The sequence below is a fragment of the Lemur catta genome, chromosome 3, assembly GCF_020740605.2.
Source record: "Lemur catta isolate mLemCat1 chromosome 3, mLemCat1.pri, whole genome shotgun sequence".
NCBI classification, from domain to species: Eukaryota; Metazoa; Chordata; class Mammalia; order Primates; family Lemuridae; genus Lemur; species Lemur catta.
Genome location: NC_059130.1, coordinates 30,756,491 through 30,781,382, shown reverse-complemented (window position 1 = coordinate 30,781,382; position 24,892 = coordinate 30,756,491). Strand labels below are relative to the sequence as shown.

At 40.3% G+C, this 24,892-nt stretch overlaps 1 protein-coding gene and 1 long non-coding RNA gene across 2 annotated transcripts; both read left to right on the top strand.

Annotated features, from left to right (window-relative positions):
* Positions 1-5,145: 5,145 nt before the first annotated feature.
* Positions 5,146-5,836, top strand: LOC123634134. Its single transcript, XR_006733868.1, has 3 exons — positions 5,146-5,158; positions 5,445-5,577; positions 5,676-5,836. It is a non-coding gene; the product is annotated as an uncharacterized LOC123634134 (long non-coding RNA).
* Positions 5,837-7,818: 1,982 nt separating this feature from the next.
* FCRL3 (Fc receptor like 3) lies at positions 7,819-23,793 on the top strand. Its single transcript, XM_045546516.1, has 11 exons — positions 7,819-7,890; positions 8,663-8,861; positions 9,700-10,029; positions 10,829-11,107; positions 15,028-15,306; positions 15,651-15,770; positions 21,129-21,156; positions 22,093-22,211; positions 22,415-22,483; positions 23,373-23,404; positions 23,488-23,793. Exons 1-11 carry the CDS (start codon positions 7,819-7,821, stop codon positions 23,611-23,613), a joined length of 1,653 nt encoding a protein of 550 aa, XP_045402472.1. The 3' UTR covers positions 23,614-23,793.
* The last annotated feature ends 1,099 nt before the right edge of the window (positions 23,794-24,892 follow it).

Here is a 24,892-nt window from a genome sequence, read left to right as displayed (position 1 = left end):
AACATCCTGTCTCCTTCCAGAATAGAGTGCAAGTAAGGTTAGATCTCTACCTTATCTGGCCATGGTATCTATGACTTTCTTCTGTCTCCCCACTCATGTCGAACCTTTTCTTTGACAAGTATGTATGTCATGTAAATAGCTTGTTCAATAATTTACTTATTTCATATTTGCTTTTCACATAGCAATTTGTGTATACTCCTTTATCATATTTATCACCCTTCATTATAAAAATGTGTATACTTTCTTACAGATTTTTAGAGATCCTATCTCACTTCTCTTTGTATTGCTAATTGCAGCCCTCAGAGTTCCCAGGAGTTGTCACCCACGTTCATGAAGTAGGTATCCTCATGGGACTGCTGGTGGGCAGTGGTATAGAATTTTCCAAGATTCAGAAAAAATATGTTAATTATATAACACCAATGTCATCTGGAATCCAAGGCTAAAATTTTACTATTATTATATTTCCCCATGACAAATTAAGTCCAATAAGCATTTCAGAGGTTCTGCAATGAGATGAAACAATAACATAAGATCTTCCAATAACAAAATTACAACAATGTTGAGATGCCACCAATTTTACTGCAAACTCTTTTTTTCCCTTTTTAATATCCTTAAGATGAAACTGAAGTTCAAAAATTAAATCCCCCTGTAAGAAAAATTCCAGGCACATTAAAATCCAAATATGCAAATAAACTAAGCCTTAAATCAAATTATCCCTTAAGAGTTAAAAGTTGAAAGAAATTAAAGTAACTCCTGGCTTCTAATTTCTTATTCTGCTTAATCTCAACTAAGAGGAAGTCGTAAATGTCTGGATGGAGGTAAGGTTGTTTTAGCAATTACCGTGTGGACTGTCTCATAGCTGAACTGAATCATCTCTTTCAGAACCTTTTAAGGTTGTATTGGTTCAGTGCCAAGGCTCTCATGAGCCACGGTTTTAATGAGTTCAAAGGATTAACAGGACATAAAAGATTATCACAGCACAGACCCCATGCCCTCTTAATTTTAAAAAGCAATCCCCAACTCTAGAGCAGTAATACTAGGCAGACTTTTGTTCTTAGACGCCATATTTAGTGTCTCCACAGACCATAACAAAGAACCATTCGCATAGGAAGAAAAGAAAAGAGAGCAGAGAAAGAAATTCTTTGCTTAGCTTCAGCAGGATGTCAGTCATTTGGAGCCAGATGCTGCCAGTTGACTCAGAACTTTTGAACTTAAGCTCAAATGTGAATAATCTATTGTATGTTTCAAAATATCTACAATAGAATAATTTGAGTTTCTAGCATAATGAAAAAACAAACATTTAAGGTGATGGATGTCCCAATTTCACTGGGACAAATCTTTAACAAATTTTATGAATGTATTAAATCATTACATGTACTCTGAAAATTTGTACATGTATTATGCATCAATTAAAAATAAAAAATTCGGTTATGAGAAACCTCCCAGCACAAGTTTGATGTTGACACTAAGCATTTACTATTTTGGGGGTGGGTGGGAACCGCTTACTTAGTGCCTTCCTTTCCCATTAAATCTATTCAAAATCTGTTAGTTTTCACTTCCTCTCTTAAGGGAAGTGCTTCTGACACCTTAGCTCTGAGTTCAGGTGTTTCTTAAGTGTCTACTCCAGTAAGCAGACCATCTGGTGCTCGATATGGAATTGCACTGGTCTAAGAAGCCTGCCTCCCGGGAAATATTGTCACCTTGCCCCCACATATATTTCAGTTAGAAAATATACCTCAGCACATTCCTGAAATGAAACTGCTGTGTATGTTTCTGAGGCCTGTGCCCCAAAGGGTCCAATGAGAACCAATCCTTCCCAAATGTGCACCCAAAGAACCTGACGGTCATCCCCTTTTAAATTTTATAAATCTATCAGCCACATTCCTATAGGATATAAGCAAGACCTGCATGTCCATCTACAATAACTAGACATTCTTGAAACCCTCCCAAGAATTCTTTAAATATTTTCCACCCTTGAGCCTAGAGGATATCACATGAATTCAAGAGTGATTCCTCTGGTTTGCTCCTTGGGCCTGAATGCAGGGTGGGATTTGGGATAACTCATATAGGAAGCCTTTCCAGGCTTGGCACTAGCAGTTTGAAACTAAATCCTTATTGGTGCTTTGTTGCATACAAGGACTCTTACAGCTAAAAGTATTAGTCCAGTCACCAGTGCCTAAAAAAGCTATAGAGATTTCTACTTTTGCTAAAAAAGACTATCTGGTTCAGCCACGACTACCTGGGAAAAGCAACCCCACCCACCATGGGCCTTTGTTAGCCACCTTGCAGCCCCCAAGTCTCTGTGGCTGGGTAGCCCTGTGGCCATCCATGCACCTGCTGCCCACAGGTAAGCCCTTGCCTCCCCTGTCCCTGCTTACAAAGGCTTCACAGCTCTCTTGGAAGCCCTCATGAGATTTTTGTGCCTTTTACTTATTGCCTATATGGATGCAGTCCTACCTATATGGAAACAGCCACTGGCCTATGAACAAAGCCACCGTAAACTGATGTCACCCTCCAAGGTCACAAAACCGTGGGTCCTAAGCCTGCAAGCTCTTGCCCGGGCTCAGTAGTTAAGTTTAAAAGATGGCTCAGTGTTAGCCTCTTCACTCTAGAAATTGCCCTGCTCTTACTAAAGCCCAAGGCTGAGACCCACAGGGCCTGGTCCCTCCAAATGATTCTCCTTGTGAATGTACAGTTCCTGTACACTTGTTCTTTTGTTTTTTGTTTTCTTACATCTAAGCCCATGCCCCAATTGTTTGTGTCTCTGAGAATTTGCTCTCAAACTGTAAACCACCCCCATCCCACCCTAGTGCAGGTGAAAGCCTCTGCTTGTTCACAGGCCTCGCCACCTGCAGGCTTGCATCCAAGGGGAAGAGCGCGGCACCGAATTAAGCGTGCCTCACTTATTCTTCCCAAATTTACTAATCAGGTCGGGGACTTCACTTCTCCCAGGGTGGAGAGAGTAAAGAGCGGAGGGAGGAGCAGAGAGGGGTTGCATGCATGTGGAAGAACAAGCGTCCCCCAACACAGTCATCTATTAATTTACTCATGCAAATTAGAAGTGATTCTGTTCAGTTAGGATTGCCAGATTTAACAAATAAAAATATAGGACTTCTGGTTACATTTGAATTTCATATAAATAATGGCCACCCTTTTAGTGTAATTACATTCCAAATATTCTATGGGACATAGTTATAGCAAAAATTATTTGTTTTTTATCTGAAATTCAACTTTAAGTGGGCACCCTGTATTTTATCTGCCAACCCTATACTAAGTGTCAGACATTGTACTAGGTGCTGGGACTATGATATGAACATGACCTAGTCCCTGGTTAACAGAGGGGGAGTTAGCAGATGCAATACTTTTGGCCAGAGATGAGCAATAAAATTCAAAAGGCTGTTTTCTGAGCATCTCTTTCCAACCATAGGAAACAATTGTTAGTAGTAATCATCAACAGCCTCACCTTTTATCATGAAATGAATTTGCATTCATTCCTGTGTAGATTTAGTCTGACTTTGACATGCCATATCACAAAGCTATCTGTATTCAACTGAGCCTTCCTTTTATTGATGGCTATGCTGACCGGAGAGAAATTGAAAGTGAACCCTAGCCATTTCCTTTCCTAAAGATACACTACTAAGGAACACTGTCAAAAGGATAGAAAATTACACTTCACTGCCATAAGCTCTGGGGTGAAGGAAATTGAAGTGTTATTGATGTACATGAGAGGAACACTTAGCCTAAACTTGGGAGGTCAGAGAAGACCTCTCAGAAGAAGTGGCATCGACATACTACAATTATTAGTTTACAATGACCCTGCACTATGGATGAATTAAGGTACAATTTTAATAAATAGTTTAATTTAATTTAAATAAGTAGATATAACCAATACCTCTTCTCCAGAATATTGGAGAAAACTTTAACCAGGAGGGACTGAGAACATATTCAAATATATTGAGTCCTTTTCTGTAGTCATCCTACTCTTTATTGTCTGTCCCTCGTTCACTCATTCATCAAGTACTTACTGACAAATTGGTATGTGACTAGTGCTCTGCTAGGCACTGAAAATATAATGCAGAGCAAACCAGACTCAGTTCCAGTCCTTGTGATACTACAGTCTAATGAGAGAAATAGATATTACACAATTACATAAATACACATACAATGATAAAACTTGGTAACCTTCATGAGGGAAAGAATGGAATGCTATTTGGTTAAAAAAGAGTACCTTTTTCCATTACATGCTCAGAGTTGACCTTCCTGAATGTGGAGCATTTGATCTGCAGTCATCTTCCATTTCTAATTAAAGATCTCTTTGAAAGGTCATAGCTTTATCCTGGTAGTTAGATTACTGTGAATGGTTTACCTCTAAATCTAAAACATGCATTCCCAACAGGGGTGATATCACCCTCAAAGGGACAAAAATTGGTTCTTGGGCAGGTAAAAAATTCTTACCCTTTTTATGCATAACACACAGCTATACATACAGCATATAAACAGATAAACAGTATGTGTGTGGTATTAAAATTTCATGGAAGAGGGGAGTGGCTAAAAAATGTCTAAAAAGATAACTTAGGAGAACAATAATGAAAAAAATTGAGAAACACTTGTCCCTAATTTTTCACAGTCTGCTCAACAGTCCCTCAAAAATATTTATTAAAGGCCTACTTTCAAGAAAGGACTGTTAGAGATGCAGGAGCTACAATGGTGGATAAGACAAACATAGGTCCTTAAATGTAAGTGGGTAAGAAGACACAAAAATAAGTAAGAAAATAATTACATATTGTGATAAACACTATGAAAAAAATCACACTGGCCCTGAAAGAAAATAATGAGGTGGGACCTCTTTGATTGCAAGGTGAGGAAAGTCCTTTCTGAAAAGGGCTCTGGCTTTAAAAACAGGGGTTCCTATTTGTTCACTTGCTCATTTGCCTCCTAATTTGCACAGATCTGTGTGGGACTTAGGGGCAGACCCTCTTGCTAATCTGTAAATTTCTATAATTTTCTTGTTCAGAAGCCTCATGCCAATTTATGTGAAAGTCAAAAAGGCTTTTGCATATGCTTTGACATCTTGACTTTGCATGACTCACAGCACTAAACAGCAGGATATCACACTTGTCAAGCTGGTCTATATTAGGAGCTTCATGAGGAACCAAAGGTGATGTAAATTTGAGATAAGAAAGGGGTTTTCCATTTGAAAATAAAAAAAAGTTATTTGAATACGAACAAATCCACAGCTTGGCATTTCCAGAGAACCCAGGTACAACAGTGGAGGCATTTCTCCTAAGAGACCCAAACTGTTAGAAGATGACCCTGCATATCTAAAAACACACAGCTGCTGGGATTGAAATACAAACAGCATTTAGGAAGGCAGCCATGTTCATATTTGCAGAACCCAAAGCAAGATACGATACTAAGTTCTTCCCTTTTGCTAATTCTTGCAGGTCTCAGCTGAGTAGCAGCCTCCTGTCCACCTCTTTGGGTGGGAGATAAGCCTGGCTTTTGGTGAGATACACTTCTCCTGCCGTTGGCCAGACCAGGTCCCCATGCTTCTGTGGCTGCTGCTGCTGATCCTGGGTGAGTAATGGGCTGGGCTGGGACAGTGGCCTCAGTTCCTAAAGTCACCCATGGGAAAAGCCAAAGAGCTTCTATTTCTGCTTCCACTCGGGTTTCAGACACAGGTAGGAAGACATGGGAAGTGAGCGGAGCTGGATTCCCAGGACAATCAAAAGCCTCCAAATATAACCGTCAGACCAAGAAAGGTATGTTGCCCTTGGTTTCTCACCCATTGCTTTCTTTATCTTGTAAGAAACTTGGATTTTTCTTTCTGCCAAATCACAAGTCCACATCTCTCCCTCCCTCCCTCTTATAACCTCAAACTAAATCATTTTTCAGATAAATAGTTATTTCTACAGCCTAGGCAAGTAAGGGAAGGTCTACTAAGAAAGATGACTCCTTCTCTGAATTTTTTCAAGCCAAAATTTAACCAGAGATTAAAAAGTAGTAGGGACAATAGAAAGCCCAAGACATGAGGGGAGCATAAATCCAAGTTCTTGCCTGCCTCTGCACTCTGAGTTGAGGCTAGAGAAGAGAGGGAGGGAGTGAAGTAGAAAGCTGCTAAACAAGCAATAGCAAAGAGATGAGCCAGGGATGTGGACCCAGACATTACATGTTTGTAACATAAATTAGAGGCTATTTGTTGTTGTTCTTGTTTAGGGGCTATGGGTGATACAGAAGGAGAGCAAAGAAATGGGAAGGAAAAACAAGATGTGGTTATAGCTGGGTTGTTAGAAAATTTCGCAGAGAGTGTCTGATTGCAAAGGTTTGAGAAACATTTCCCTATGCTAATCTTTGAATGTAGGCTCCCTCACAGTTCTTGGAAGAGAACAGTCAGGTAAGTTTCCCCTTCTCTCTGTTCCTCCTGCTCTCTGAGCATCAGTCCCCTTGGTCTGCACAGCCTGTCCCAAGCCCTGTACATGAGGGATGCACCAACATCAGTGGCGCTGCTGATCTGGGGTCACACCTGTTACTATGCTGGGTGAACAGACCCTCCACTCACTTCCCCAGTCTCCAGCTCTTCCCCCATTACCAGGATGCCTCAGTGTAGAAAGGAAGGAAACATTTGCAGAGGGAAAGGCAGAGGCAAGGGGCCGATGTTGAGAGATCTGATCTCCCTATTCCCTAATGCCTTTTCCTCTGTATGTCCAAGCCAGTGCTGCTATCAAAGGGCATAGAAATAGCTCCCTTTCTTGAGGGGAGTGCTACAGTGAAACCCTCATCCATCTCCAACAGAGCTCATGCCACTGCCATACCTCCACTTCCACACCCATCACTCAGCTGCAGTTCCATACACAAGTTTGATTTCTCAAGCAGCCCATTTTCATTCAAATTCTTTATAACCCTTAATTATTGTGTCCAACTTAGAGGGAGAGTACAGTTGCCTTCCACACAGAATCTCAAACTAAGCATGGTTTAAAAGCAATAAAAGTGAAAAAACCTTGTTCATTAAATGTTAACAAATAGGAAGTGATTTTCTAGAGTCTAGAAACTGCTTTTGAGGTATATGCATCTCAGGTTCACCTTTAACAGGAATGTATGGGACAAGAGTATTTCAGAATCAGCCCACCTTCTGAGGCCTTCACGGTGTTTGTCCAACTTCAAAACACATTTCCTGAGCTTCTATGAGCCAATACCAAGAACCTGAGACCTATTCCCTATGACACCCCTCCCCCCAGCCTAGGCAAAGGATGAGGAAGAGCAGATTCTGTCCCAGGCATTTCCTCCAGGTTGTTTCTGCTACATTTCCAACCCTGGTCCTGACTGGGAATTAGGCCAGGAAAACTCCAGCTGCAGGCTTCTCCCCTTGGCCCCCGTTCTGTGCCTACCTTTCCTTTCCTTCACTTTCCATTTCCTGTTCAAGGGCCCCTCCAAAAGCTGTACTCCTCCGTGGACCTCCATGGTCCACAACTTTCAAAGGAAGGAGAGCGACTCTCACACACAGGGAATCCCACTCCCCAGCCCAGGGAGAAGCATTTTGGTATCATAATGGAAATTTATTGGAAAGAAAATCTGCAGAGATCCAAATAAAAATATCTAGATATTACCAATGCAAGACCCAAGGATCCTCCCTCAGTGACCCTGTGCATGTGGAATTTTCATCTGAGGAAAAGAAGGGGCAATCTCTAAAGTCACGCCACCTAGGCTGAGTATCCAAGGACTGGGTTAAGGCAGGGAGCTTGGGCAGAGTTGTAAACAGGCATGAGGATGTTTGATGTATGGATTCCAGTGGGGAAAATAAGGAGACAGGGCGGCTGCACGATGGTGCACTGTCCGTCTCCTCCATCTGGAGAAGTGTGGGCAACACAGAGGCCACCAGGCAAAAAGGATCTGGTCTGGGAAAGATATAGGACAATATTCATCATTTGTTTAAAGGCATGCGTGGAAATTTCTCAAGGACATTTTCTGAGAGTTAGCTCATTCTCCCAGGGCAAGGAAGAATCAGGTTTGGGGCCATTTGGCAATGTCGGTGGACAATTGCAGGTGGGTGTGGGACTGTGGCTGTTGCCCCGTGGGCAGAAATGAGAGTGAAGACATAAGCAGCAGGTGATAAACAGTGTGCTCCTCTGCTCTTTGTGGACAGGCTGATCCTGCAGGCTTTGTGCCCTGTCTTTGAAGGAGATAATGTAGTTCTGAGGTGCTGGGGCAGAAACAAAGAGTACACAAGTGAAAGAATTTACCACAAGGATGGAGAACAGCTTTGTGGTAGTTTTAACTCAGAATACATCATGCTAAATTCAGTCTCCAGGGACAATGGCAAATAACATTGCACTGCTTCTAGGGAATTTTTTAAAACAACAAGGAAAGAAACTTCAAAATCTCTAAGGATCACAGTTTGAGGTAATGGGTATATATTCCTGTGGGCTATAGGGTTTGGCAGAGAAGCTGTGAGGATTGAGGGAAGATGCTCATCCATGGGGATTTCATGAAAAAACTCCTATGGTCCAGCCACAGGAGGGAGATGGTTCCATACGCATGGTTCTCTGTCTCCTGATGGCTGGTGCCGACAACACAGCTGCACTTCTCCAGGAGCTCTGAGCCTCACTGTCCTGGGGACTGTGTTTATTCTTTTCATTAGAGCTGTTTCCATATCCTGTGCTGACAGCCAGCCCCTCCCAACTCCATGGAGGGAAGTCTCATGACCCTGAGCTGTGAGATCCGGGAGACCAGCTCCCTCCACAGAAGTCAGAGGTCCAGCTCCAGTTCCACTTCTTCAGAGACAGCCAGGCCCTGGGATCAGGCTGGAGCAGCTCCCCAGAGCTCCAGATTGCTGCAATGTGGAGTGAAGATTCAGGGTCTTACTGGTGCGAGGCGAGGACAGTGACTCACAATGTCATAAAAATGAGCCAGAGATCCTGGATACATGTGCAGAGTGAGGGTCTTACTGGTTGCTTTTCCAGAGCCAGAGCTGGGGAGAGGATAGCAGAACAATGACATCTCCTGCCCCTGGGATGGTGGACATAACAGAGAGGGACATCCACCTTTCCTGGTATTCTTCCCTCTTCAGGCTCAACATTGGTCTAATGGCCCTAGAACAGTCTCTTCCACCTCAGTCAGGTATTAGCAGTTATTGATCAGTTACTGAGTGCCCAACCCTGTGGCGATTACAGAGATGTACAGGATCTGCTCTCTCATGAGTCAGCAGACAACCAGAAGCCCAGATGACCACGTGCAGTCTTTAGGGGTCCTTATGGTGGTTCTATTTGTTGACCTAAACTCACATCTTAATAGTCAGAAAAGAGGAAGGTGAATGTGAACTGCAATAGAGAAGAATATGGGGACATAGAAACAAGACTGGAGAAGTCTCAAAGGATGGGAGAAGCGTTTGGATTCTGAGTAAAGTCACTTCAGGATAGAAGATCTCCAGTGTTCTGTCTTATTCTGTGCTTCGTTGGTGCATCAGTAATTCCTTAGATATAAATTTCCATAAAACGAGGCTGCAGACTTCATTAGGTTTAGGAAGACCATGGACCTGGTGCCCACATTCCCCAGTAATGAAAATTATGGGATTCGGGAGGGATGTCATTCCCTGTATTATAATATACACAAGTAATTTCTTATTTCTTACTTTGGACCACTGCCTATTGCACCTGCTGCTATTGGCCTATTCATGGCAGCTCCAGCCTTCTCTTTGACCTTGAGGTCCCTGCTACTGGGACCCTCACTTGTCATCTTGTGTCCTCCCAGAGGTCCCTGTGCTTGGTGTGAATCTAGAGATTCAGCCCCCTGGAGGGCAGCTGACTGAAGGAGAAAATCTGGTCCTTATCTGCTCAGTAGCTAAGGGTACAGGGACTATCACATTCTCCTGGCACAAAGATGGAATAAAAATTGTGGGTAGAAAGACCCAGCGTTCCCTGGTGGCGGAGCTGCAGGTGGGCGTTGTGACGGAGCACCACACAGGGCGCTACTACTGTGCAGCTGACAACGGTCACGGCCCCATCCACAGCAAATGGAGCACAGTTACTGTGAAAAGTAAGTTTCAGTTTTCTTCTGCTCAGCCCTGGTTCACAAGCCAAGGTTTAGGTTCTCTGACAGCCATGAGGATCTTCTAAAGGAGGGAAAAAGCAAAAAACAAAACAGGGACATGAAGATTTAAAAGCTATTCAAGGAATGGCAAGATGGGAAGATAAGATGCCTTACTCTTTGAGGGGAGGACTGAGTGTTAGGTCCGGAGCCGAAAGAGAGACACACGAAGCTTCATGTGTAGCAAAATGCTGTTTGCTTTGAGCATCTGGGTGCAGATGGGTGGAGGTGAAAAAAGAACCCACGAGAGAAAAGGGAAGAGCCTTGGGTTTCATAGAGGGTTTATCCGGGGGCGGGGAATAAATGGGCCAGAACAGCTGCTTGTAATAAATTTTATTTTGAACAACCAGCTCCTAGGACCCCTGCCCAGTCACATCCATCCTTCAGCTCCAGCATCATCCTTATCAGGAGGGAAAGGGAAGGGTAAACTTCATCCTTACGGGGGGAAAAGGAATGCTGGCTGCAGCTGGCTGTTAGATTTACAACATCTGTTAACCGCATTCTGTCCTATACACACACTTTTCGGGTTCTCACCTGGAACAAACCTAACACTGGTGATGAAAATATGATGGCACAGGATTCTTTCTCTTGGTTTTGGAGAAATGCCTTTATTACTAGATGAGGAAAGTGTGGTTGGTGGGAAGCAGAAGCGATCAAGGGATGTGTCTATTTCTAGGCTCCCTGAATGGGGTTATGAATCTGTCACAGCATCGGACTCCTTCTCTGATGGCTCCTTTGTCTCCCTCAGTTCCAGCATCTCACCCTGTCCTCACCCTCAGGATGCCCAGGGCCCAGGCTATGGAGGGGGACACGGTGGAGCTTCACTGTGAGTCCCTGAGAGGCTCTCCCCCTATCTCATACCTGTTTTATCACAAAGACATCACCCTGGGGAGCAGCTCGGCCCCCTCTAGAGGGGGAGCATCCTTCAACCTCTCTCTGACTGCAGAACATTCTGGAAACTACTTCTGTGAGGCTGACAATGGCTTGGGCCGCCAGCACAGTCAAAGAGTGAGTCTCAATGTCACAGGTAAGCAATACATGCCCACAGCAGTTAATACCAACAAAGACTATGCTGTCTTACAAACAGGGCTCCACTGGGCTCTTTGCTGGTGAGATATCCCAGCAGACTTCCTGCTTTCTCTGTCTTCACCTTGGGGTTCTGGGATTCTTTCTCGTGACTACACATTCAGGCAGCTTAGACCATTCCTTTACTTCCTCTGTCATTTTTGTCAATAGCCATATGCTGCACACATTATTTCTAGCAGAGGCACAAAGACTTTCCAAAATACCAGATATATGATGGCTCAGTGATTACTGACAAAAGAACATGGTATAGAAATCCTTATTTCTGAATTCCTTTGCCCAGGAACAAATGACCAGATCACTCCTAGACACTGTTTTCTGCCCCTACCTCGATCCAGTCTCATTCCCACTTGACTCCCTGGATCATTAGGCAAAGTGTCTCTCCTGTGGATATCTCCAGCCATCAGAGCGGCAGGGCTCTTTCATAGCCTCCAGATTCTAATGAGTGGTTAGCCTTCTCACTTTTCTCAGATGCCTTCTGACTGGGGTCCCATTTAACCTGATGCTCTCAGCATCCCCTAACAAAATTTTTCTTCACCAGGGGCACCAAGGCATCTGCATTTCCCACATCTGGACCGTATTGGCAATTAGCAATGTGCCCAGCCATTTAGGAGCGACCTCCAGTCCAAAAGCTGTGGTCATTCCAAAGTGCCTAGCATTTGGAGGGTAGGATAGGGCACTGGGACATAGGAGGAGGTGGCAGAATAAAAAAGATATGGCACTGACTGACTCCCAGTGACTCAAACCCTGACATTCTCTGATTTTGCCATGGACTCTCTTTTTTTTTTTTTTTTCATATTTTCAACTTAAGTTTATTTATTCTAAAAAGATTTTTCATTTCTTCAACATTGCTTTGTGAAAAACTGCAAATATAAAACACATGATCTACAAATGAGTGTTTATGTCTCAATAATGAAGGTATTTATCATATATAACTAGAATACCATATTCTCACCTAATAATTCCCTAATATCAATTGATTGAGTGATGTTAAAACCCCATTAATTTGCCATGGACTCTTGCTCTCCAAAGATTACAAACTATTAGAACACTTATGATATTTTGGTTGATAATTATCCTTCCTATGGACCACACACAGGTTATGATTCAAGGAGGTATTAGAACCTAGGAGTGCCAGACAGTGTGCTAAGACTGAGATTCCAGCCTTGAACAAGTCTCCTTATGAGTCTTGTCCTCAGTTTCCTTATTTATAAAGTGATTGAGTCAAGTAAATCAGGGAGATACAAAAACTCTTGATCCCAAACCACTTTCAGTCAAACTGTTGAACATACACCCCATATATCTGTTTATTAATTACATACTTGTGCTTCTGTACTACCTTAATATGCACATTGCAAACAGAGAAATATACAGTAAATAAGAATGAAAATGACAATATTTTAAAATCTTTGATCTAGAATATCTGGCTAAAATTATAATTGAATATGCTTCATTTATTTTGAAAATCTTGGCTTACTTTTGATGGTACAGTTATTTAACGTTTGTTTCTGAGTTTTGCTTATTCCAATTGGTTTCAGTGTCCGTTATAGCTTAAAAATATAGCTAGATCCAAGTGGAAACAGAGCATAACTGTTGCTCTTTCAAATGCATGATATTCACTTTTTAATCCCATACACTAATTACACAGATTTTCATTGAAATTTGGCTAGTAAGTTTACATTTTCTTTGGCATCACTTAGTTACTCTCGTAAAATAAGTGGGAAGTGGTGCATGTTTGAATCTATAGTAAATGTGTTCAAGCTTTGGAAGAATCATAATAAACCCCTGGCAACATTTTGTTTCCATGGATTTTTAAGGGTGCAGACATAAATTTTTAAAGTTGACATATTTACTTTTTAATAAATGGTAATAAAACCACATATAAATATTTTTACACAACTATTTCCTGAAATATTATCTCCATAGCATGAGTTTAGAAAAGCATTAACAATATGAATACTGTTAAAGGTCACTTTTTAGAAGTGTCTGCTAAGTATCATACTGTTGATAGCCACTGATCACCCCCCCCAAAATCAACAAAAATTATATACTAGTCTTTCTTCATGGAAAAACACACAGCTCATCTTTACATTGAACTCCTCTTTTTAGAACTTTACCACCAAATAATCAAACTTTGGTGTGATACTAAAAGGTCTGTGGTCATTCCCCAATCTCATCACAAAGCATCGTGAAGATTTTATTATTTAAGTTAAACTAAACTGTGAAAACACTCAAGTATCCAACTAAAAGGGCAATATGTTCCAAAATGCTGAGAGTGAACAAACAGGTGAAAGTACTGCTGTCCCCTACCCCACACTGTAGGGGCCCTGCCTTCATGGGAACTCTTGTCCTGTCCCAACACAAGGTGTGTAAGGTATGCCTGAGCAAGAGTACCACTGTCAATATTAGTAAGGCTGGATATCTTTTTAGATTTCAAGCTCAAAATTAAATACTCTTAGTCATTCTCATATTTTCTTCTCACACCTCAACAGGATGTCTTGCACCCCACCTTGGAGACCACCAAACTTGATAATAACTAGGGTTTTTTCAGCCCCAGAACTCTTTGATTTTAGAAAAATATGCATATGGAACGAGAGGTTCTGTGAGCCCTAGAAGTCATGAGATGGAAGAAGTTGGGAATCTCTGCTCCCAGAACACAGAAGCCCAGAGATGGGTGGAAAGGCACACTGAGATCCTACAGCACCATATAAAGACCTCTCTGAAGCCCTATGCATCCTGCCCCGCTCACTTTATACTGCAGAGGGTATACTGGAGGTCCACACTCAAGCCATCAGTTTCAATTTAGCAGGAACTCTGCACTTCCACTACCAAGATTGGCATCTCTACCTGATGAAGCAGGAGGCACCATCTTTCCTGCAGCCAGGAGATGGCTTGTTTTCTAGTTTAATTATTGCTATGCAATGAATAGTTTCCATATTCACACTTGCTTCCTTATTAGCCAATCTCTGATGCAAAGCAGAGCTTACTAAGGTCCTTATCAAGCCTCCCTTGCCAATGAAGCACACGGCTTACATCTAAAACACTGCACACAGGTTGGTTTATCCAGGTTTCCTCACAACTTAGCAAACCAGCAATCATATAGTTCATATTCCACAGTAATGGTTTTCTATTCTTCCCAGCTATCCTATTTCTAAAATTATCCATTAAAATGGCAATCATTGTCATGAGTGCTCTATCTGGATATTTTTGTGCCAGCTTGGATCAATTCAGTCATCCATTCAATCACCAATTAGTGAGTACTTTCACATGCCAGGCAAAGTTCCAGCAGCTGGAACAGCAATGAACAAATGGAGATGAGTCTCCATCCGTATGGAACTCACATTCTATTGGGAGAATCAGATATATAACAAAGATAGATAGATAAATAGATAGCATTTAGTTAGGGAGTGCTAAATGCTATGTAGAAAAATAAAGCAAGGTGATTACATAGAGAGTCATGAGGCCCTACTTTAGATGGATATTAATAGGCTGGTTTTAGAGCTAAGATTCAGGAGTAGGAATGTTTAAAAACAAACCTTGATTTTAGTTATTTATATCAGTAATAATGGTCAATATTTATTGAGAACTTTACATACAGCATGTGATTCTTATTACGATAGCTTGAGATATAATTTATCATTAGTTCCATTCTACAGAGGAATAGACCAAGACTTAGAGAAATTTAAAAGTTTTTAAAAATCAAGATTACAGAGCTGATAAAGGTCAGAGACAGGATTCAAGCCCACGTTTTCCTGAATCCAGGTCTATGTTCCTACTGCTAAACTATATTGCATATTCCTTTGTTAAGTTCTCTTGTACACATGCTTAAGCAAAACTGCCAGTGAACTACTTTTCCTCCTTCAGTTCCCGCATCTCGCCCTGTCCTCACCCTCAATGCTCCCAGGGCCCAGGCTGTGGTGGGGGACGTGGTGGAGCTCCACTGTGAGGCCCTGAGAGGCTCTCCCCCGATCTGGTACTGGTTTTATCATGAGGATGTCAGCCTGGGGAACACCTCGGCCCCCTCTGGAGGAGGAGCGTCCTTCAACCTCTCTCTGACTGCAGAACATTCTGGAAACTACTTCTGTGAGTCGGACAATGGCCTAGGGGCCCAGCGCAGTGAGGTGGTGACGCTCAATGTTACAGGTGAGTTAGTGTTACCTGGGCTAGAGGTCACAGTTATGGTCAATAAAATATTTTTCCAGCAGATTGCACAAAGTCTACCACTGTCAAGGAGTGTTTGAACATGCACATTAAGGCTTGAGGCTTCTGGAGATTGGTACTGATTTTATGAGGGAGAGGGAAAGGAAATAAATTTTAATCTTAGATGCTGGCAAACACCCTTCATGTGCTATTATTTGGAAAATAGCAAATTATACTAAAGATAATTCAAAAGGAGAAACCAGAACCTAGAAAATACCACCTGCATGGTTTTTGTCTATATCACAAATCTTTGCCACTGGAACTCAAGTATGAATCTCCGCACTCAGGGACCTCCGGGAACAGAACAGGCCTTATCACTGCAGGAGGTGTCGGGGGCCTGCTCTGTATCCTTGGCGTTGCTGCTACTGCTGCTCTGCTGTGCCACTGCAGGACCCAAAGGAAATCAGGTGGGTGTCTGTGTCCTCCAGCCCTTTCATGTTGTGACTTTTGCCATTGCTATAATAATCTGGAGTTCTGTGGTCCATCTGATAAAGATCAATTATTCCCTTCTAAGTACTAAGCCCTCAGTTCTACTACTCACTGTCACTCTGTAGGCAATAGTAACAACAAACATAGAATATACTTCTCAATGAAGTTCTTACCTCATGTGCAGGTAGTGGAGATTTGCTTCCAATTAAAAATTAGAAAATTAATTATTTACTGTTCCACTTCCATTCCAAAGTTACCAGAAACAAAGAGAACAAAAAATAGAGAAAGTCCTCTATTTGTACCAAAAAATAATCGCCATAAGTGCAACCATAAATGCTGAGATATATTTGAATACCAGTTAAATATAGTGAAATTTGAGTAAAATTAATAGAGAATGCTGAGAGTGATATTTAAAATTCCATTTCTTATTGTTGCTAATATATTGAAATACAACTGATTATATTAATTTGATATCTGGAAAATTTGCTTAACTCACTAGTTCTAGTATCTGTTTTGTAGATTTCATCAGATTTCCTATATAGATGGTCATGTTGTCTGCTAATAAAGACAATTTCATTCCTTCTTTAATTTCTTTTATTTCTTTTTCTTTCCTGATTGCACTGGCTGGAACCTCCTGTACAATGTTGAGTAGATGTGGTAAGAGCAGACATCCTTGTCATGTTCCTGATCTTAGGCGGAAAGTATTCAGCCTCAACATTAAGGATTACTTTAGTTGTGGGTTTTTTGTACATGCTCTTTATCTTTTGGAGGAAGTCCCTACTGTTCCTAATTTGAGAGAGTTTTTATAGAAATAATATTTGTCAATGGAGGTAGAAAGTGGAAAGATAGATAAGAGAGACTTTGGAAGTGTGGGTGGGGGAGAATGAAGAGAAGTGAGTTAGAGTGTACAAACATAAATTAAGATAGAAGGAATAAATCCAGTGTTTAATAGCCAAGTACAGTGACTATGCTCAACAAAAACATTTTGTTGGACATCCTAAATACCTTGACTTGATCACTACACATTATATACATGTAACAAAATTTCTCATGTACCCCATAAATTTGTTAAATTAAAAAATGGGGAACCACACAACCAGAAAAAAAAAAGAAAGAAATGTTTGTCAAATGTTTTTTCTACATTAATTGAGATAATCATATGGGTTTTTTTTTCAGTCTATTCATAAGGTGAATTTTGAATGTTGAAGCAGCCTTGCATTTCTGTGGTCAATCCAAGTTAGTCACAATTGTTGGATTTGATTTGCTAAAATTTTGTTGAGAATATTTACATCTATGTTTACAAAGGCTATTGGTTTGTAGCTTTCTTTTCTTGTCATGTTTTTTTATGACTTGGTGTCAAAGTGATACCCATTTAGTTACCACATCCAGTATTCTTCATTCCTTTTTTATATCCATATTTCTACCTGGTATTATTTTTGTTCTGCTGAAGGACTTAACATTTAGTATAGTATAGGTGTCTGCTGGTGAACTTGATTGATAGTGTTATTCAATTCTTCTGTGTTCTTACTGATTTTTGTCTACTTGACCTATCAATTATTGAGATGGAAGACTAAAATCTTTTAAATTGTGGATTTTGAGAATTTGGTGCTCATTATTAGGTACATAAATGTTTAGAATTGTTATGTGTTTTTGGTTAACTAACTACTTCATCCTTATGAAATGACCTTCTTTATCCCTGGTGGTATAATTTATCTGTAGTAATCTTTGTCTGATATTAATGTGTTAATATAATTAGTGTTAGCATGATATTTCTTTTCCCATCCTTTTACTTCTAACCTATTTGTGCCCCTATATTTAAAGTACATATTTTTATAGATAGCATACAGTTAATTCTTGCTTTTTTTAGTCAAATGTGATAGCATACTTTTTCAATGAGATGTTTAGACCATTTACAGTATTGTAATTATTTCTATGGTTAGGTATATGTCTATTTTGCTATTTGTTTTTGATTTGTGCCATCTGTTTTATGTTTTTCTTTTTCTACCTACTTTTGGATCAGTTGAGTATTTTTTATTATTCTGTATTATTTCTTTTGTTGGCTTATTATCTGTATTTGTTTTGTTATTTTAGTGGTTGCTTTAGGATTTATAGTATATATATCTTTAACTTATCACTGTCTATCTTCAAGTAATAGTGTTACTTTACATGGAGTATAAGAATCTTACCATAGTGTACTTCCATTTTCCCCCTTCCAGACACATTATTACTTATGTAAATAATAAATAATCTTTTAAAGAGATTTGTACATAAGAAAAAATGTTATATATTTACTCATGTAGTTGCCATTTCCAATATTCATTATTCCTTTTTGTATATCCATATTTCCAACTGGTATCATTTTCTTTCTCCCCAAGGGACTGTTAACATTACTAGTAGTACAGGATAGGTCTGCTGGCAATAAATTATTTTAGCATTTTTATGGCTGTAAAAGCCTTTATTTTGCATTTATTTATAAAACATATTTTTGTTGACATAGAATTCTAGGTTGACAGTTTTTTTTTGTTCTTTCAGTACTTTCAAGATGTTTCTCCACTGTCTTCTCATGGGCATTGTTTCTGACAAGAAATCTACTGTCATCTTTACCTTTGTTCTTCTGTTGCTGCTTTTTTTCTCTCTCTCTGAACTTTTTTTCATGGATCAGGAATCTTTGAACGTATGGAATCATTTATTCAGTGCTTTGGGTTACAAAGTTTGAAGACCTGAGATTTTAGAACTGCTAATCTCTTACCTTCTGTCAGGCCCTCCATGTGGCATAACATGGCATCTTCTTTTGTGTCAGGCCAAGTGTTCATGTCCTCCCTTTCAGGGACTGTACTGAAAATCAAGCAAATAAACAAACAGATAATACATTTGGAACTCAATATGATGAAAAACCTTACATATTTTTCCCAGTCATCCAGGTAAAGCCTTGTCCTCTTGCCTCTTACCTTTATGTTCAGGTCAATCAATGAGCCTCTACCTTTCTGCTTCTTTGTAAGAAAAGTGGCACCAACTGATATTCCAAAGATACTTAATATTTTCTTAAATAAGATTACATATAAAATTATGTATATGTATTTATGTTTTTTAAATATATAAAGATGATAAGAGTTCTAACCCCAATAATATTCATCATAAAATATGTCATCCGTTTAAAATCTATTGTATGAAATTTTATAGTTTGTCTAATTCTCTCAATTATTTAATAATTCAGTTAAATTCAACCAAGATTGTTATATTAGAGATGAAGAAATGGAGGTTTGGGAAGTTAAATAAACTTTCTAGATTCACATAGCTATTAAGAGTCAGAGTTAGACATTAACTGGAGTCTACCTAACCCTTGAGTTGATACTCTCTCCAGTATACTTTAATGACTTGTAGAATGCTGGTCACATCTCCCACCTTCAAAATTACTTTTTCTTTTTCTCTCACATCATCTATCTGGGATATCATTTATTAATCTGTCATATACTAGAAGAAGATGAGTCTCAAAGTTAAAGTGAAAAATGTTCAAAAAACAGACCGCTCAATCAACACAGCACCAGGGAAGGAAGGAATACTAACTATGATTTTATGTGATCTGTGTGCACAGAAGCCCGGGTGGTTCTGTCCCCCAGATCTAGGGGGAGTATTGTTTTAAATAACAAGCTCACTAAGGAATTATGACAGTTTACAAAACAAGTTCTCTTCTCAAAATTTTTCCTATCCCATCATAGCAAAGCTTCCCTTCTCATAATTGACCAGACTTTTCAGGGAGGAGCTCAGACTTCCAAATTTTTTCTAAAAATGGAGAGCTCTGCTCCTTGCCTGAGTGAATCCTATAAGTTATCAAAAGGAGTGATAAATGTATTGACTCTATAGCCAGACTGATTGGATTGAAATTCCAGTAATGTAATGTGCCAACAACTTGTTATTGGGCAAGTAAATTAAACTCTCTAAACCCCACTTTCTTCATCTATATAGTGGTTATAACAGTAGTATCTACCTTTTAAGTGCTATGGGACCATCCAGGAAAACTGCTTAGCACAGTGCCTGGCCCATGTCTCCAGGGACTATTAACTTGTATCATAAATACCCATCTCTCTAGGTCTCAGTTTTCCCTTTTATAAATGAGGAGACAGACTGACTCCCAGACACATCCCGGGACTGTGCTAACTGCCCAAAGGGAAGATACTGGTTGTTGATTGTTGTGGATGCAATTGCTCTGGGGAGAGAGATTCAGTACCTGTTCATGATTGTATACCTCTAGCTTAATTTAGGAGGGCAAGGTTTACAGGCATCATTTGGAGTTTTTTTCAGGAGAGTCAAGGTTGGCATGTTTATTTTGACAATTACTCGTGTGTGAACCCAGTGAGAGAGCTATAGAGTCACAGATTTAAAAAAGCCAAAGATAAGGATGGGAACTTTGGAGGAGGCTTGTCTTGGGGCAGACCAGGAAGATTTCAATATTTCAGTGATGGAAAACTGCCATATTTTTAAGGCTGATAAAGTAGTCTTCAAAATTAGACTTATTTTTTTTAAGTTTTTAAGAACACTTTAAAATTCATTTAACAAATCTTTAGTGAATATTTTCAACTGCTAAGCATGGCACTGGGAATACGAAAAAAATTAAGACAGTGTTTTCAGCCTCAAGTAGCACATCCTTTCATGAAGGAAAGAATTAGAGGCAAACAAGAAATATTAACAATTACAATACAATGTAGTAATTTTAACATTACATGGTTTTATATGCATCAAGGTAGGTCACTTAATCCAGCCTGTTGACATACGGGAAAGCTCTGGAGGAGGAAAGATAGGTTGGAATTAGCCAGGTGAAAGAGAAGAAAACACCATTATGTACCCAAATGACAGGCAGTTCCATGTTGCTGGAATAGATTTGCAGAGGTCACAGACAGAGAAAGAGAGTGCTGATCTTATTGTAGTAGTCCCATTGATTCATATTTGTGTAGGAATTCTGAATCAATGTTAAGCCTCTCTTGGCCTCTCTAGGCCTCAGTTTCTTTCTCTCTGTCCTGTAGGGCTGCAGTCAGGATAAGGAATGGATGTGGGGAAGCACTTGGCCCAGAATGAAATATTAACTTGTCCCACTTGTGCCCCTCAGTCTCAGCTACTTAGAGTTGCTATTCACCTGATCATTACTGATTGAAAAATGATTCAGAGTAAGTCTGATTTGGGTCAAATGTCTTTCAAGATCCCACTTTCTTCACCTACAGCTTGGCATGGGGATTTGTGATAGCTGAGATCTAGAGTGAGACTGATTTCTAGGGAAGAACATTCTGACATAGAGCACATTATCCACACAGCTCATTCACCATCAGTGTTCCTTTGTTTTGCAGGAGGACTTTCTGCCACTGGAACATCTAGGTGAGGTCTCTGCTTTTTGTGCTGCCAAGATTTTCATGATTTATTTATGCTACAAGATAGGAACACAGAATTACCTACATCTCGAAAAGATTTGAATGGACTTCCTATTTACATTTTCACATTTTTACAAAATCCAAAAATGTGATTAGAAGGCCACTTCCACTCGCAGTTGTGAATGTTACTCACTTATGCCTACTTATACAAGAATGCCTGTTATTTGTTATCTGTGTTAATTTATCTGCTTCCTTAAGTGTGTTCCAGTAGAGAATTGACCACTGATGTCTTAATGACATCATCTTTTGTAGGGCTACAACTTATTCATTCCCTTCCTCCTCATTCCTCCATTTGTACACTCATTTAGGAAACAATTATTGAATGCCAACAATGTTTAATTCACAATAGTAACTGCAGAAGGAAATAAAATTGGGGAAAAACCCCAACACTGTTCCTAAAGAGCCCTCATGGTATCTTATGGGAAGGGTAGATTATTGTAATATGACATAGAAAATTGAAAGGAACCTTTTTAGAAAGGATAAAGTTCAAGTTCTGTGAGAATGCAGAAGTCTTTGTGTATCAATGTTTAAGTACTTATATCTTTGAAAATAATTTTACATTTGATCTTAGCCAAAAGGCTGAGAAGTGATGAAAATACTTTTAAACATTAGTCAATAGGAGTTTGTATTCTATGAAAGGGGACTTGGGACTGTGGCTTCTGCTCTCTGACCTTGCCTCAGTGTCTTGCCCTATAATACTTCCCTAGGCTTCCTATTGTGCCACACTCCTTCTGATATTTTCTCAAAGGAGCTATGCAGAAGCAGCCACAACATTTTTACAGAAATCATACTGGGCTCTGTGCCTTCCTGGGTACTGATTTCCTTAAGACTCTGTGTAACCCACAGATATTTCTTGTTCATTGTCTCTTCCCCTCTGGCACAGTTATAGTCCCAATGAGTGCCAGGTGCCTTCCTTGTCCAGTCCCTCCTGTAGAGACCCCCAAGAGCCCACCCACCATGAGCCAAGAGACCTACTGGAGCTGCAATCAGTGTACAGCATTGGTGAGGACTCCCCAGTGGGAAGAGGGCTCCAGGGATGAGCCAGGGAGGGAGGAGGGGTTGAGCAACATCCCATGGCCTTGCCACTAATTTAAAAATGGCATTCCTAGAATTATATTGGGGAGAGAAAGTGGTTATGAATTTGGAGAGTCTGGAATGTGAGCTCTTGACTACAGCCAACTACAATATCTTCTCTTCTCTCACAGTAAATCCTGGATACAGCAACATAGTTTATCCCCAGATCCAGAGTTTACAGCATACACCAGAAAATTCAGGTGAGATACTTTTTAGACAAGTAGAGGTGAGGTGGCAGTGGGTTATCAGATCCAGCAAGAGGTCTTTGATCATAGTCATCTCAAATATGAGTCCAACATGGAAGGCATTACCTGCTCCTCCTGTATTGCCAATCCCATAATCCATCTATTCCCTCTTATCTTTCCAAGCTGCCACGCTGCCACTATTGCCCCATAACCTCTTTGAGGGCAGACACTGTAACTTTTTCACTAATGTACCCATAGCATCTAGCTCAATGCTTGGAAAACTATAGGCCCTTTGTAATATTTTTCGATTGAAGGAATAGATAATCTAATGTGTAGACAATTGTAATTCTTCAGTCTCTTTGTTTCTAGTCTTGTTCTCCTCCAACCTTCTAACAATCTATCTATTTCCAACATAATCTGTTTGAGATGCACATTCACTCCTTGCCCAGATTAACTACCTTCGTTGACTGTCCACTCCAAAGCTTGACCCTTGCCTCTCTCTGCACTCTGGCACCTCCTCCAAGCTCTGCATTGTGTCCTCTCTGGCCTTTTCCAATTTCCTGATGGAAAGTGAGTCATATCTGCCACATTCTCTGAGATGATCTCCATAGAGGCCCATGACAGGTCGAGGGGCACCTGCTCTGCTGGGTTGGGATGAGCAGAGGAGCAAGATGGAAATCCTCATGAAAGTCATTCCAAGCATTTGGTGGAAGGGGAAAGGCTTTATCAGTGTGTTGTGTGTGGAAGGGTACTTTTTCTGTGAGGGCTTGGAAGAATTCATCAGAGGAAACAGTCAGGAGATGAGTAGCAGAGGTGAACAGCTTGGAATGCATTGCAAGGAGGTTGTAAGTTGGCATACATTGCCCACAGTGTAATGCTTTTCTTTGCTGCTCCCATCCAACAGCAAATTCACCAAGAATGCATCGGGAGGATAAGGTGGGTCATATTGCCTGGCTTTCTTTCCTCTCTGCCCCTCCTCACCTGTAGTTAGGTACTTACCGTTGTGGTTTCTTCTCCAGGAACTTACAGTCTTTTATTCAGAGTTCAATAATTCACCCCAAGATGACTCTACAGGGCAGGACCATGAAGATGATACAGACAACTATGAGAATGTCCTATGTGTACCATTGGCATTGGACCACTAATCCCTTACCCAGAGTGCTTGCAGAGACCCCTGAGAGCAGCCTGTGCCATTGTTCTGTTCTCTCCAGCCACGCTTTCTCCCTCTCTCTAGACTCTGCCTCCCAGAAGTCTGGGCTGCTGGGGACAGGAGGCTGTGCAAAGGTCTGCCAATCTCCTCCGTGCCTAAGTCTGAGTGCTCTCTGGGAACAGAGTGGGCAGACTCTGAGCAAGTGCTGCATTCTTTTCTCAGTGGAGACACATGGCAGGGCAGAAGGGCCCTCAGCTCCTAGGACTATGAAATAGAAAAGGAGAGAGAAATGGTCTATCTGGGACCACAATGGCACAGTCATGGCCATTTGATCAAAGTGTGATTAATATGCTATCTCTGTATAAACATCTTGCTCTAAATATTTTGTTTCCTTCGTAACTGATAATGGCATTGATGATGTTTTGGTGTATATGCTGTATACTTGCTATCAAATTAAAAACAACCAAAACAAGTTATAGAACAAGATTTTAAGATAACTCTGTCTGAAGTGCATTTTTGTACTTGTAGGAGACATTATTAACCAAATCAACATTAGTTATTATGAAAAATTACCTCAATGTTTCATTAAAGTCTCTGCAATCTGGTTTAATGTGTGACTCCTCCATCCCCACTGCAGACCTTATGTGCAAAGAATCGCATTAATTTTTATCTTTGCTTTGTGACATTGTCTCTTCATTTTCCATGCATGACCCATTCCTACTTAGTTTTTATTATCACAAGCACTCATTAATCCCAAAACAATAACCAACTCCATCGATGTGGCTTCTCCCATCTTATTCTTCTGCCTCACTCCACCTGATGTAAACATCAGCCTAAACCTCATGTTCATTATCCTCTTGCTCTCCCCTTTATATCATACTAGTGCATCTATATGTTTCGTTTAAATATTTATTTTTATATTAGTTGTTTTAACCTTGTAAGTTAAAGTCTGTACAGTTGTAGGTAATTTTTTAAAACTTTTCACCTAATGTTGTATTTCTAAAATTCATCCATATTATTGCATGTTGCTATAGTTCATTTGTTTTCATTGTTGTTCAATATTTCTTTGTGTAAATATCTGGCTTAATGTTTTCCTAGTTATCACTATTTAAAAAATCTTTCATCAGTGTCTTAAATCTTGAATATGACAAAGGTGAAAAAGATGCCAACAATTTTCAGTGATTTAGCCTCCTTTCTGAAATCCTAATGTTCCCAAATGTTTTTGAACCTCACAAGCCCTAGGAGCAAATGAGATCATATTAACATTAATCTCT